This window comes from Pavona decussata, unplaced genomic scaffold, assembly GCF_977016875.1.
Source record: "Pavona decussata unplaced genomic scaffold, jaPavDecu1.1 SCAFFOLD_52, whole genome shotgun sequence".
Taxonomy (NCBI): Eukaryota; Metazoa; Cnidaria; class Anthozoa; order Scleractinia; family Agariciidae; genus Pavona; species Pavona decussata.
Window position 1 is genome coordinate 2,563,608 of NW_028145474.1, and position 16,044 is coordinate 2,579,651.

Genomic DNA, 16,044 nt, shown 5'->3' on the forward strand with positions numbered 1-16,044 from the left:
AAACCTTCAGCCGTTCGCGTGTTTGGAATCTCAAACAGAAAAGGCAGAAGTTCTTTGTTTTGTTGACCCTACACCTCCGCACGCGCGAGAATTAAATTGCGAAGAAACTCGATGCCGGTTGACGTTTTGCCGATGGAGTTCCTAGAGTGGATACTCCAAAACAAGGCTGGACACCTTACCGTGAACTTGCACAATTTAGTATTCCTCATTCGTGCTCTGCGAGAACAGAAGCCCATTTGTTAGAGAACTGAAAGAATAGAGCTCCATTTAGGCAAGCGGGGGAGCATCCGTTTTAGTGGTTTAGCACTGATCTATACTATTTAGGTCTAAGCACTGATTAAAAAACGGTTAGCTGTCCGAAGTTGTTGTCATGGCTAATCGCTGAAATAAATTAAAAATTACTATTTTCGTCAGCTACCGTGTAGCATGCAAATTTTGCGGGTTTTATTTTTTGCGGATTTTGCGGATGTCCTCGATCCGCAAAAATTAGTTCCCGCAGAAAAAAACACCCGCAAAATAAAACGCCGCAAAAATTAACTCCCTTCAGTCAAATTAAAAACTCCACTTTTAATAGACTTGTGCCAGTGGGCGATATACATTGGACTTAAACAAGAACATTAACATTAACTTTCCATTGGGAAAAGCAACAAGAGCTGTCAAGAGAAAAGCAATTTAGTACATTATATTGGGTCGAATGTTCCGCTGCGTGAAGAGAGCATCGTAAAAATTAGTTCCCAGTAGAAATTTTAGTCACCTCGAACCGCAAAAATTTGTTCCCGCAAACCAAAAAAAATCGTCGATCCGCAAAGTAAAACTCCCGCAAAATTTTCGTGCTACACGGTAGCCCTCAGTTGGTCTAAGAGTAGATATGCCAGACTGAAGATAGGAAACCCCGCTTTCGAGGCGTACACTAATTTGATTTTTTAAACTTCGTTTACCCTTTGAAATAAGATTTCTGGATTTCTGTTGTGCAAAACTCATAAGTTTCGAACCTTATCCATTTAGTAACAACTGTTTGCGGTGAGCTAATGCGAACGGTACGTGCGGTTTGTGCCTAGAAATTTCTCGAAGATATAATTGGTCAGCGGATATACCCACAAATGCAAATCTTGCCCACGCTCGCTTCAGCGTGAAGATCATCCTTTTAACACTTCAGGTCTTGTGTGATGGATTATGTCTAAGCTTGTGGTTATCACAACCAAGCGTCTTCTTATAAATCCATCCGGCTAGCTCATACTATCACTCAAGTAGTTCTGGAAGTTGTAAAGCGCCTGAGTAACGAAATCGGCGACGAAAAACCGATTGTCAACTCAAGTTCACGCCATCTTTGAGTACTATACTCTGCTATACTACAAAACGTACAGCGGGGAAAATGGAATCGATCAAGTCGAAACATAAGAACAACTTTATAACCTTGGTTTTCTTCGCTCTTTTGTCCATTGCAACCGCTCAAAGAAGTAAGTGAAAGCTTCAATTTGTTGTATTTTAAGTACATACGTAAACTATAATTTCACTGAAAGCGATGTAAACAAATGTCGCGTGAATTTCCATTTAAGCTTACCGTTGTATTCATTTATATCAAACTCGCTCACAATAGAACGTATTTAATTCAAGTGCACGCACGTCGGTTCGTTTTACTTTTCTGCCCTGATTAATCGGCGTGATTTTCCCTTCCCCGTGGCGAATATTCGTTTCAGAGACACCGCGAAATTCTCGTTTGATCAATTTCACAAGCAGCTGGTCGTAAATGTTGACAATTTTTAAGGACTGTATGGCAAAAAATCGGCGCTCCAGATGAGCTCCTTGTACTTCTTTCCGCGGATAAAATCTGTCACAATTTCGTTGACCTTAAGAACAAGTTTCAAAGGGCATTTTATGGAACTCAAACAGCGGATTTTAAAGATGTTTATATTACCGAAAGGTCTCGTCTGTACACACACAGTTGATACTCCACACACGTGTTTTCAATTCAACTCAATTTATTTACACAGTTTCAAAGCAATTGCTACGATGAAAGTAGTGTGAGTTTGGATATTAGATCGGCTTGGGAATTTTCTCATATCAGGGGTGATTGTTTGAGAATTTTCAAATTGTGGTTTCTTGACGTAAAATTTTTCAATATCGATGCAACCTACGGATGAGCTTTGTCTGCCGTATGTAATAAGTTTTAAAGTTTGGAAGTCAAAAAACTGTTAAACATTTGTTATTTTTGTGTCGTAGCGAGAATACTATTAGGATAAACGATGCACTTGAAAGCAGCGCCATTTACTTCTGAATCAGTAATTCTGTGTTGTTGAATTTGAGGCGACGAAAGCAAGTGAATATCGAGTGAATATTGCATTGTAATGAACGTTTTACTGACAAAGCTGGATAAAGCTGTATGCTGATGGGAAATGCAGGTTGCTCACGGACGGAAAGGCAAAAAGTTGCTGGTTTTTACAAGAATTAACGATGCTGAAAAGAAATGGCTGGTATTTTGATAGCTAGACGTTCAATTTGGTCTGTTAGGTCATTCAAGGCGAACCCTACAGATTCCAGAATATTTCTGATGTTTAATGTTTGTTCCAGAGTTATGTCGACTAAAATTAAAAAGACATGGCTACAATACACCAGCAGTTTTTGTGGCCAGAGCAAAGTTCAGATCATTAAAAAATTGGATTATATTTTTTAACGTTTTTTCATATATAATACGTCCGTTTGGAATAGATTAAGTCGTTAAAATTTCGTGTCACTAGCCAAGCATGGCTGTGTTTAATATTCCTATTTAATTTGAATTTGTATTATTTCGCACCAGTCTGTGTCAAACAAAACGCGGAGTATAGAAAATCAATAACAGTTGCTTAATTTTTTTTAAAAGGGATAAATCTGTCGCTTTTTCAAAATACTTCGTAATTTCATACCGACCTGCTAATCTATAATGTTTGTTTTGGAATTACTTCAAAAAATAAAGAGCAGTGTGTTTATAGTTAGCAAATTATAATTTGTAATTAGTTTCACGCGCTGTAGATATGTCTGCCTTCGTTAACCCTAAGAACAATCGCGAGACGTGGACAGAGGGTGCTGCCTTTGTCTTGAAATAGCTGAATCGATATGATCTGTATTAATATTTATATTGGCAGAAGTGAGAACATTTTTGGTAAAACGACACCCAGACAAATTAGTTTACTTTTGAGCTTAATTATCATATTCTATAACATTTATCAAGTTTCTCATTCATTTTCATGCCAGAAAAATTGCACTTAGAATTTCCTCGGGTCGTGTAAACCGTAGCCACCAAGGTTTAGTCAGCGGGTATCAAAAAGAGGCTGTACACTGGCAAAGTCTGAAGTGAAGTGAAGGTGCAATATCGATCAATTTTTCTGGAACACGCGAGTAACGAGAGACACGCGAGACGAACACGCGTGTAATGAGGGAACGTGAACATCCCACGCAGTCGTTTCTAGGGAAGTCGTTTTATTACACCGGCGGCTAAAAAAAGAAAAGAACAGAAAAAAAAATCGTAAAATATCAGGACATCAAGATAAAACCAAGACAAACAATTGTCGTGGCAGGGCCTAGGAACTGAGCAAACAGAAAAAAAAATTCCCACGTGAAAACGGGTGAATCAAACTTCAAACTGCAACAGCCTCTTGAGGGCTAAAAATCTTGCGGTGGTCTCCCTTAAAAATGTGTTAAGAATATGTAGTGAAATTCGCAAATATCATGACATTTCCGGAAGTTTCAACATAAAAGCAAGACAAATAGGAATAATTCCCACGTGAAAGCGTATGAGCGTCAGTTGACTGCTCGAGCGGAATATCGCCTGATACTCAGCCGAGGAAGCCGTGGGCCGACTTGGCTAAAATCAGAGGATATTCTGCAAGATTGAGCTGGATAATTGTTTTATTATTCAATACATTGATGACAAAGCGCAGTTTTATTGCAGAAAAACTGGAGGCGATCTTTTTCTTTTTGCCATTTTTCTCTCCGACACACAAAATTACGTACATCGCATGATATTTCATTATTTGTTGGCTACGGACGGGCGAATATTCAGTGCGGCATGGCCATATTTGGGCAGTGTGTTGAATAATAAGACGGGTTATGGGCGAAATTATCCTCTAAAATACTGATCTGAATATTACTATGAAACATTTTACTTGCGGATGAAAGATTAAATAGAAGAACGATCCTTGCAGCTAGTACGCAACTTAGACAACTTAAAAGTAGTTGCGAAACGGAAGCCTGAAAGAAATTCAGTCAGGCTTGAACGGGATTCGAACCCAAGACCTCTGCGTTGCCGGTGTAGTGCTCTAACAACTGAGCTTTCCAGCCAACTGGGAGCTGGTCATAGGGTATCGATTTTTGCACTCTAGTCTTGAATTCATATTTTTTTTTTTAGAAGAAGCTACTTCTTCATCATGATGTTTACGGCAGCTGTGTACGTGCCGCAACGGCTTGTCACGCGCTCCGGTCACGCGCTGGGCTCCAGGGGTTTTTGAACTGAAGTTACCAGACACTATAAACTGAAGAATATTTGGTCAGGTCATAAATAGGGTAGGGAAAATCGCAGATTTTGGTCATAAAAAAATAGGGTAAGGTTTTGGTTATCACGTCTGCCTTGAACGCAGGAGACCTGGGTTCGAATCCTCGCTGTTGAATCATATTTTCACATAGCACGTTATATCTTGCTTTTACACGTTGACTTACTCTGTTCCTTTGATATAACAGGTCATTACAGTGATCCTATGTGAAAACATGGCTGATTCACTTAGTATGAATATTCCCTGCTACCTTTGTTTCATGTCAATTTTTCATGTGCACATTGACGGCTAAGAGAACAACAGCAAGGAGTTTGGGTGGGACAGTCAAGATGGATGAAGGCTGTTGTATAGATTGAGACCAGCAATGAGCAAAACACACAACAGTCATCTTTTTGAGTTTTATATTAACCCTTTAACCCTATTAAATATCAAAGAACAAATTCTCCTATCTTGTCCTCATACCTTTATAAGAGTACTGGGAAGAAATTATTAAAATATCAAGAAAATGGGTTAATGGGTTTAAATCCTCCATTTTTCCCGCGAGAACTTTAATTTAAGCCAAAGGAGTTCTCTGCCTGCTAACCTGAAATTCCAAATCTAACTTTTTAATCGTTAAATCCAAATAGTGGTTTAATTGCGTGCATACTTTTCGTGTCGCTTCTTCTGGATACTGTGCTATTTCACTGAGTGTTTGGGCGCCATCTTGGACTGACCACTCGCATCGATTTCATGCGAGAGCTCTGTATCCCGCTGGCTAAGTAAAGTCCCGCGGGTTGACTCGCTTCGGTCTGGATGCTATACGATTTTCAGGGTTTGGGCGCCATCTTGGACTGGCGGACCACTCGCCTCGCTTTTATGCGAGGATGACGTTCGTAAAAATCGCCAAACTATCTTGTTGGAGCCTCCCTCGAAGACGTAGCGGATAACGTTGTTCTCAAATGATGCGAATTCGGAAATACGAACATTATTTTACATTTGCGTTTAGCGGATGAAGTGGACTCACAAGTCATCGCAACAAGGTTTCCAATCACACAAAATGAAAAGATAAATGAACTCAACACTGAGAGTATGAAAATTTTGTCGACAAAAACGTGAAAAAGTTCGCTCACTTTCATACAAATTTGAGTCGCCAAGTTTGAGTGGTGGAGGCGCGAAAAGCATCGCGAAAAACGAACGTAAAACAGTAAATTTGACAGGGATGTGAAGGAGTCAAGCAGTAGACTTGCGTTTTCTCCTTCCTCGCCAGCTGCGAAGTCTACAGTTTAATACAAGTCCGCCTAAGCCGAGGCCATACAAACAAAAGAAATCTTGCATTCTTGTGTTTCATAAGCTCGTTACATGATGCGCGGTGTATCGAGACGTCTCACTCACTGAAATCCTTGGAGGTAACAATAATTAATCCTGTTAAATTTAATTTGATATCCTGCTGAATTGCATTGTATTCGGATACTGTTCACGCTGTGTAATTCCATGTGAACATGTAATTTGCTTGCTCTCATAGAAGGGTAAAAAATAGAACAGTTCTCACATGGTCGTGTTTATCTTGAAAGACGCATATTAAATTCGCCAGGCGCAATACGCATTTGTGGAAAACAGATACAGACACTTGTGAAATTTGCAGCAGATGACTGAAGTCGCAAGGGCGCGAAAAGCGCGATTTTTCGGCGCTTTGAGCCTAACGTTTTTCGAATCGTGAAGTGCCCAAAATGGAACACGGGGAAATAAAAGTTTCAGAAGGTTAATAAGGTCTCAACAGGTGTCTTTTGTTTATCCAATCGCATTATTTGTATCGTCTGCGAATAAGGCTTGTAAACGGCGTTCTTGCATTTCTTTTTGTCTCTTTCCGTCGTCATTGTTAAGTATAAATGTTGCTTGATATAGTTCACTTTAATGAAAGGCTTTACTTCATAACGTTGTTATTTTGAAGTTTAAACTTGCGATAGTGTAGCGCCTTTTCGCTATGCCAGATGTATCACAGAATTGATAGCGATTCGCGTAGCCAATCAGATTTCAACATTATTGATAGAACGTTAGCAAATTTATAGCGGAGCTCCGCCTGGAGTACCATGGGTAATAAAATATGGTAACGCATCGATGCGAGAAATTTTGGTTTTGGTTATGACGTCACTGTCTGTCCGACCGTACGTGCGTACGTCCGTCCGACCGTACGCAGCACCACAGGAAAACAATTGCAAATTGCACACTCAAGTATGTGAAGCCTTTGCTGCCGCCCGCTTTTGCTTGGCGGGAAGTCGCATGCCCAACTGCGTTAAAACAAACAAACAAACAAACAAACAAACAGAAAAAAGTTAATTTATGTATTCATTCTGATATGTCAACAAACGTGGAAAGAAGAGAAAGAGAGGGAGAGAGAGGGAGAAAAAAAACGAGAAAGCAAACGACGAATAAGCAAAGTTCAACGTGAAACACGAGAGCGTCTGAGAGCACAAACAAACAAAATAAACCATGTGGTGAGCAAATCGCAAGTCGCTTAGAACTTAAGGCATTCTTGCAGGCAACAGTCGATAATTTTCCATATTTAACGTATTTCAAACTATACACAGATAGTTAAATCGTTGCCATGCGACAAATAGTCGTTGATAAATTAAATTTTGAACATTTTGTGTTGACCATGCGCAAAACCAAACACTAGGTTTTCCTGTATTTTCCTTTTGTTAACGTTTACTTAGAGAATAGGATTATTTCTGTAGAAGGAATATTCACAGAGTGATGAATTGTTTTGAATATTTTGTGTTGCGCTTGTGTAATTAATTGGCAGCTCGCATTGACCATGATAACGAGCTTGTAAACACGCACAAATTACGCTCAAATATTTCGGGCCACAACCAAACGTTATTCTTCCTGTATTTTTTCTTTTGTTAATTTTTATTTAGAGACTATAATTATTTCTGTACGAGGAATATTTACAGAAATATTTTTGTCTGAGCGGCCAAATTGCACGCGTTAAAAACATCACGCGGTAGCCAAGTCGCAAGTCGTTTACAAATTAAATGGGCCATTTTCGAGTTGCTTTGAACCTCACCGAAAAGCGAGGCTAAGTGCAAAGTTTTTATTATGAAAATAAGTTTTCAATCATATGGAAACAAAACTAATTTTCATATGGAAAGTTTTGCACTGAGCCTCGCTTTCATAATGAGGTTCAGAGCAACTCGGAAATGGCCCATTCTTTCTTTCGGGCAGCAATCGATAAGTTTTCCTAATTCCATGTGTTTCTAGTTTATTAGCCTAGATTTTCATATTATACATGTTATTTAAGAACTTAAAAAACAGTTGCCTTTTTTAACTGACCCACAGCAGGTGGCGACTACGCTGGAATTCACATAAAATGCACCCCGAATTACATGCAACTTAGTCTGGAGAGAGTACACTACGAGAAAATTGACCCCGCCTCACTGCGTCTCACGGACCCCACATGCAAAGCCAGTTTTTATAACGACACCCTGATGGTAATTCGGGCACCTTTGAACGGTTGCGGCACAAAGGCGGGTCATGATCCAAGAAGACGATATTTGTTGGGATTTTCCAATGAAGTTTACGCGGAGTTAAGTGGTAGTTCCTCCATAGCTCGCGAACCAGCTTATCAGTTTCGCCTTCGCTGTCTGTATTACACCACTGCTAAAATATCGCTGCATTCGTTCAGACCAGAGACAAAGATCATTGTTGAACCACCCTCAGGTAAGTCAGAAGAGCGCTAAAATGGTGATTTTATAGTAGTGTATAGTAGCTCTCGTTAGCTTGTAATTATCTTAAGAGACCATTTGCGAGTTGCTCTGAACCTCATTATGAAAGCGAGGCTAAGTGCAAAGTTTTTGTTGTGAAAATTAGTTTTCATTCATATGCAAACAAAACTAATTTTCATATGAAAAGTTTTGCACCTAGCCTCGCTTTCATAGTGAGGTTCGCAGCAACTCGGAAATGGCCTATTGTTTAACAGCTGCTGTTGTTTTTAGGGTTGGGGGTATTTGTTCTGTTGTTTGTTCTATTGCTTTCTAGAAGGGTTACAAGCCAATCACGTGAGACCTTATGGGAGCATCTACATCGCCCGATTTTTTGCTTGCAGCACACCAGTAGTCACCGTTGTCGCACATTGGTCGCCACTCTCGCACAGGCGATGCGACAACCCAGCACTCTGTCGCGAAAAATTCAACTCATTCAATTTGTTGCGACTGTTTTCCTGCGACTTCTCATCTGTCGCGTCGCCTGCGTGATGGTCGCTTGTCGTCCGATTTTTACCACGCTCCGGCGATGCCAAAAATGGCGTCGTCTGTGCGAGCAACAAATCGCCCTTGGAGCAATGCGCTTTACGCTTCAAACAGGGTCACCCAACGTGAAAATGAACCGGCATTCTCTGTTATCGATTTGCATGGGGCCTTTTAAGTCATATGTGAAAACTTACATAGTTTGATCAGTTCGGAATCTTTCACTGAATTTATGTGAACGGAATTGGAGTCATGATCCACTAGCCTCCCTCGCAGACGCTCTTTTGGTTCGTCACGTAATCTTTCCTCCCCAACGGAAAGGAAAGGAAAAATTGCGTGATGAGCCAAAAGAGCGGCTGCGAGGGAGTTTATGGCCCGGTGGATTTTATGATTTATAAATTTAGAGTTTTCATATGGTCGCATGGATTTTCTCGATCGCCCTGATCGTTTCAAATTAATTTTCGGGGCGATCGGCGACGACCGCATTCGCTAGGATATAACTAAGTTCTGTTTTCGATAATCAGTGCTATTATAAAGGATCTGCAGTGATCAGATGGAATCCAAAATCTGTACTTTTGTCGGAATATTTCGAGAGTAATAGTTGAAAGGTGGTAAGTGTTAATCGGTCTTCAGTTTCGCGTCATAGGTTTTGTTTTTCACTTGTGCTTCGATGTGCTTATTTACCACTAGAATAATTGTTAAATATATAAGAAATTTCACCATGTAGCTCTCTCTCTCTTCAATCAACGTTCCCCTTTCTTTTGATAGGATTTGGAAATTTCCAGTTTGAAACCAATATGTTCCAGACAGACAAATACATCAGCAAATACACACAATTCCCAGTAAAGGTTCACATTGGTGAAGATATCTTCTTACAAGTCAAAGTAAAGACCAACGCAAGTGGCCTTACACTGCTTCTCGATAACTGTCGGGCAACGCCAACGCAGGACCCCAATGATACAGAATATCACACCCTCATCAAAGACGGGTAAGGATCGCTGATAAGTAAAAGGGGCTGTGTCATTCTCTTTTATAACAGTAATTAACAATTTTGATGTGGTCCCGGTATTTTGCCCGTCTTTATACAAACGTCTGAAAAAAATAATCACCGAACTATGTCTTGGCTATTTCAAAATTCATCGGCTTTCCGGGACAATGAATGCCCGTGAGAACGTGCAATAATAATAAATAATTGGTGATGAAGCCTCTTTAAGTTGAAGTCTTTGCCAGGCGTTCAGATGGTAAGACATGTATGAGGCAAAGGAAAACCGGCGGAGGAGAAAAAATATTGATTGCGCTCTTTTCCTTTTTTTTTGGTCATAGATAGTGTTGCTCGTGCGTCGTCTTTGTTTCGTTTTTCACAATCTGATCGCCTGAAACGGGCTAATTAACCCCTTAGCAGGGCTTTTGGCGGTATTGGAGAGTACCGGATCTATCCTGAAAAGCATCGGGCTAGGATGTTCACGTCGAATTATGGAGGTTTCACCCCGTGTCGAGTTCGTCCACCACATTTCAAGTTCGACCTGCCTATGAAGGACGCGGGTAAAACCATCCTGCTACCTTCACGCGTGAATATCCCTACAAAGAAGTATTTTCGATCGTTTTTAACTGTGTTTAAGTGTGGGCAACAAAAATTGGAAATTACCGGACAGGAATGCGCTAGAAAACGTTTTGAACATTTTTCCGTTTCCAGCATGTTTTGTAATTTATTGTAATTTTTTTCCATTATGTTCTCGTGCTCGTCTTGTCCCGCCTCCACTAGCTTTTTGGTTATTTGCGGGACAAGCAACTTATATCATCAGAATTTGTAAATAAATTGTTGTTGTTGTGTTTACAAGTCTCCGTTTACGCTCGTCTTGGTTTTCACAGTTTTGGTTTTATTTTTAGCTGTCCCGTTGATAAATACCTTAACTACAAGAGTGCAGAAACCCCATTTCAGCGGTTCAGTTTTTCAGCCTTTCAAATCGAAAATGCGCAAGTGATGTACCTTCATTGTGAAGTGTACGTTTGTGCAAAAGACACCAATTCATCGCGCTGCGCTGAAGGATGCAAACCAAACTCTGGTGCGAGCAGGAGGAGACGAGACGAAACTGGTCTGAACAGACAACAAAAAGGCGTGACCACTTTAGGCCCTGTGAAAGTTCTGTTGGATAGGATTTTGCAGTTACCGGATGATGAAGGTAAGACTAGTAGTAGATTACTTGCAGTCTGTTTCTCTCGAACACGCAGCGAAAAATTGGGACGAGGAGGATTGGGACCAGACGAGATCGGCGCGCGAGGGCTCCACGAAAAGCGCGCGAGAAGAGAAACCCATATTGATGCCCCAAACCCGTGTTGTTCATACCCCAAACCCGTCTCGTTCATGCCCCAAACCCGTCTTGTTCATACCCCAAACCTGTCTCGTCCATGCCCGAAACCCGTCTCGTTCATACCCCTAATTGTAGCTCCCTCTCGACGGATTGATTAACCCTTGATGGATCTTAGATAAAGTGGCTCTGCAAGCAGACTAGATTAGTAGTCTTTTTTTCTAGACTGCAAATCACGGAGGGGAGGCTCGAATCGCCGAAAGTGCGAACTCGCGTGCGAGGCGCGTAGCATCGAAAGCGTGGTTTCTTGCGCGGGCTCACCACTTCTTGCACGCACCAGACGTTTCCGTTTGATGAACGCACGTGTTTCTTGTGTACGACCGACCAAGGGAACAAAAAAAAAAAAAGTAACGTTTTGAAATCGTCATTATAAGGTAAAGTTACACGGAACGATTTTTAACACAGCATTGTGGCGTTAAAAATTGTTCTCGTGTAACATAGCACGTGGACAATTTTTAACGAAGCAATTTATTGTGGCCACACAGAGCAGTTTTTTGATCTGCCCTCAAAAACTAGCAATTATACAAGTTACTGCAACAAAATGTTGCGTTGACAGTTGTCCGCGCGCTGGAACGAAGCTATTTCGTGGGATCAGGGATGGCGCTGTGGTGAGAGCACTCACCTCCCACCAATGTGGCCCGGGTTTGACTCCCGGACTCGGCGTCATATGTGGGTTGAGTTTGTTGTTGGTTCTCGTCCCTGCCCCGAGGGTTTTTTTCCGGGTACTCCGGTTTTCCTCCCTCCACCAAAAACAACATTTTCAAATTCAATTCGACCTGGAAACAGTGGAGAGAATAGCCACTCTGTGAATTCCACTGAAATTCCCATTTAATATTAATTAATTAATTTATTTATTGTAACATTTTATTTATTTCTTCGAGTCGCAATGGGTATGCTCGCTTCTTTTCAGATTCTCTATTTCTGCTGAGTTAAAAATTTTTTGCGACACTCACAGGTCGTCTTAACGAAAAGACAGAGAATCCCATGTTGATAGATGAGAGACCGCCACAGCTAGTACGCAACTTAAGCGGTTGCGAAAAGAAAGCCTGAAAAAAATTCAGGCTTGAACGGGATTCGAACCCATGACCTCTGCGATGCCGGTGCAGTGCTCTACCAACTGAGCTATCAAGCCAACTGGAAGCTGGTCATATTGTGAGTTCGTAATATACCGGTAGAATTGAAGAGATGGAAGTAAAATCTATGAAATACACATATTTGAACTACGGATAAAAGAATTGTTGAACAAGAAACCACGGCATCTCATTTTTTTCATCCGTAGTTAAAATGAATTTCGTATACCTCATAGCTTCAAAGGATTTTCGTTTTTTTGAATAAATGTGAATAGCGAATAAAACGTTTGCACATTGTGCTGTAGCTTTCGTACTGGTAGATATTTTTGTCTGTGTTATTTTTTCTAAGCCTTTTTATTTTTTCTTTAAGCTGTCTCTAAATCCCAGTCTCCGCTCGTGACATTTGAGAAGTCAGCAATCATCATGACGTTGATCTTGGCTTATTTGTTGGTGATGTAAAGAATCAATCGCAGGAATACGCCTAAATCACGTGACAGCTTGTCACGGAGAAGCTTTCCTGTACAATGAAAACAGACTTTATAGACAAGAATAGTGGAGACGCTTTTTAAAAGCTGTAATCTAGAAGGTATGCAGAATGCCGTCCTGTTTCAGTCCGCAGATTTAAGGCACTTTAGATATACATAATATTTATATATAATAGTTTACTTATTACATAAATGAAAAACTTCTGCATCGTACAGATGTGTAGCTTTCGCAACTGCTTAGGGCAGCTTTCTATTATCAATGCATGCTAAGTGTAATGTCCGAAGTCATAAAGTACAACCATGTTAAAACTGCCATCAACAGGCAACCTAAATTAGCAGAGTGTCGGAGTAAAAATTTCACATTTAAGAAGCCGCCTCACAAATCAGCGCAGCAAAAGGTATTTTTTCTAGATTACTTCCCCCCCCCCCCCCCCAGAAACTGCCCCAGGGTCTGTGTGGATGCCAACGAAAATCACGAAGCATTTTGTTGGGGCAAAATAACGTGATCCCATGGGCTAGCTCTTGCATTGAAATGATAACGATATGGTCATGCTAAGGTGTGGCCGTAAAACAGGGCTCTACTGGACGTGATAATTGCTTATAAAATACAAAACAAATATTACACTGCTATGACATATACATTACCCTAAGAGTCACGCAGAATACTAGAGAAAAGTCCCCACAGATCTTCCAGACCCAACTAAGAAGAGCTTATTACAATACCAATGCTGTTTAGCTGTTGCAGGGTGCAGTGCATGACTTCCCTAAATCCGTGCTTCGGCGACTGTCTGAATAATATGTTATTAACGTTTCTTTTCTGTGAATTAATTTTCGCGGGTTGACTCGAGGATCGTGAAAGACTCTGAGTTAGTATCCAGTGGTGAATCTAGGGGGGTGGTAAGGGGGCGGGGAGGGGGTCCCAAAACCGAGGCCTGTTGGCCGAGGCGTCAAGATGTTTAATTTTACATAGAGAAGCAGTCGAGCGTTTGAGAGCGGGCCTTCCACTTACCTATAGGTCTTGGTCCAGTATTCCTGCACCTTTTCTAAGCTCTACTTTCGCTGGATCCAGATAACCTAAAGCTCCATTGTTTTTTGTGTCTAGGAGCATTGTTCTGTGTTTTGTTCTTTTGTCCTCTCGCCCAATAACGTGAGACGTTGCAAACGGTGTAGGTCACCCCTCTGGGTCCGCCACTGGTATACCTGTCCAGACACAGGAAATTCTGGCCATTTTAAGCAACAAGAAGCGCGTTTGTTTATACGGGGCGCTTTCCATTCACCAAAAATTTCCGGTTTGAATTTTCGGAAATTTAGGTCTCGAATGGAAAGGGCTTATACTCGGTCATCACGTGGTCAGTTTTTGCCTCAGGCTTCTTGACGCCGTTTATCGTATGTGTTCAAACAGTCCGACTGGAAACTTTTGAATGGAACACGAGAATTTTCGAAAATACCAAAATTCCCACTTTTCGGGAACACTGAAAAGGTTGTCCTAAATTTTCGAAAATCCCTCCCGGAAAAGATCCTGTTCCATTCGATTCCCACCCGAAATTTTCGAAAATTTCGTCGAATGGAAAGCGCCCACGGTTTATGTGGACTCCCTCAGCCGTAGAACAAAATCGCTGTAAAGATTGTAATCCATGAAAATAGGGTCAGGCATTATCGCGCAGAAGGGCTCTGGATCGACCGTCAAGTTTTCGCTTCTTGTTGGGAAAGACAAAAACGTAGGCATATGATTGGCTTCCGTCACGATGACGGTCGTGTGACGACAAGTTGCGGGTGTTGCAACCATGTCATATACCGAAAAAATATGCTTGATATTGCTGCATATTAATTCTAGTCTTAGAAATTTAGATAAATTTTAGATAGTTGTTTAGGAGTTGGTGAACATATTTTTATAGTATTTAAATTTCTTAAGACTCGGACAAGATATTCCTAGATCGTTCTAGATTTGTTTTTTAAAAGATGGTTATGCTTGCATTTCTTTAACTCAAAACGTTTAACTTTGTACCTAACTTCTGATCCAACGCAAAACGCAAGTTTTACTCTTAACGCTGCCAAACACTTCTGTGGCATTTTTTGTTTTGTAAAAACGTTTTTGAAAGAAAGTAACAACTTTGTGATGTTATTTAAGAAACCAGTCACGCAAGGGCTTTGGGGAACGTTTCAGTAAACGACAAAGCAGTTGAAATCGCAACGTGCGCTCCGTTAGGTTTGTTTCGAAAGTTGTCAGAACAGCCACGAAAACCAGACAATTCACAGTTCTTGAAATTTCGTTTTGGAGCACGAATTTCAACGCGCGTGCGCTGGCTGTTGTTTGCCCAAACTATCCAAGGTCCCTTGCGCACTAAACCAGTGGGCAGCGATCTTTCTGAAGTTGAACTCGTGACTTCAGATAGCTTGTCATGGTATGCTCATTTTCCGTAAAGTTCCCAAAGTGATGACTTTCGGAAACTAGCGGGAACCGAGAACAGACGTTACAAGTAACGGTCAGTTCAATCTGCAAAGAAACTGTCAGGCAAAGACTGAACTCTTTGAATCTTAGTGCCCCACCCCTCCCCACCAAAAACATAATAGATACATGGTTGAAATTGCAGGATTACGTGACACTCCTCCTCCCTCTCAACGTGACGAAAGTCAAATGTTGCTTTATCCGAAAGCGAAAAGTGTCGTTACTTTGGGAGCGTTACGATATTGTTTATAGTGTGGAAGAATGTTTTGGGTTTTGTATGTAAAACATAATAAACGAAACCGATGCCTTGAAAAGTGATCGTGACCCAAACGATAGACGCGAAATGTTGGCCTTGTGTTTTTTTTACTAATCCTTCAGCTACTTTTTAATGCAATATCTTAAGACTGTTTGTAGAATTTTAAATGGAAATTCACATTGTACACGTGAATGATTTTATAACCTTTCTGATCGCATCAGGATGTGATTTGGCTGACACATTTTAAATATTACCGAAAGCAGCTTCAAGCATGCTTCGTTCGCTAGGTGTTTGTGCATTATAAATGCTTAATTTATTATCATTCTTACATACGACTTAACGGCGTGAGAACTAAATTAGGAGTAATAGTAAAAACTAAGTAGGATAATTTTAGACAGGAAAGCCAACCAGAGCAGATTGGTTTGATTAGGCCTGGTTTATACGGCACGTCAATAAAACTCAAGCAAAGGCTGAAGAGCTGTTTTCAATTTTTTGAGTTTTGCATTAAAACTAAAAACGAAGTTATTAGTTTGGCGAAATCTGTCCAATCACGATTCACGTAAACAGAGCGATGAACCAATCAGAATTCGAAACAAATATATGCCACTGGTATCAAGCGCGGGAAAACGCGTACGAGCCAGTCACGATTGGTGTTGGCTTGGCTTCTCATTGGTTGGA

The 16,044-nt window shown here is 40.8% G+C and overlaps 1 protein-coding gene across 1 annotated transcript; it reads left to right on the top strand.

The window, feature by feature from the left end:
- The first annotated feature begins 1,115 nt into the window (after nucleotides 1-1,115).
- Nucleotides 1,116-15,841, top strand: LOC146480913 (ZP domain-containing protein-like). The gene is made up of 5 exons (XM_085109226.1): nucleotides 1,116-1,457; nucleotides 7,839-8,219; nucleotides 9,512-9,731; nucleotides 10,631-10,923; nucleotides 12,550-15,841. The coding sequence occupies exons 1-5, from the start codon at nucleotides 1,373-1,375 to the stop codon at nucleotides 12,636-12,638; spliced, it is 1,068 nt and encodes a 355-aa protein (XP_084965352.1). The 5' UTR covers nucleotides 1,116-1,372; the 3' UTR covers nucleotides 12,639-15,841.
- Nucleotides 15,842-16,044: the final 203 nt, after the last annotated feature.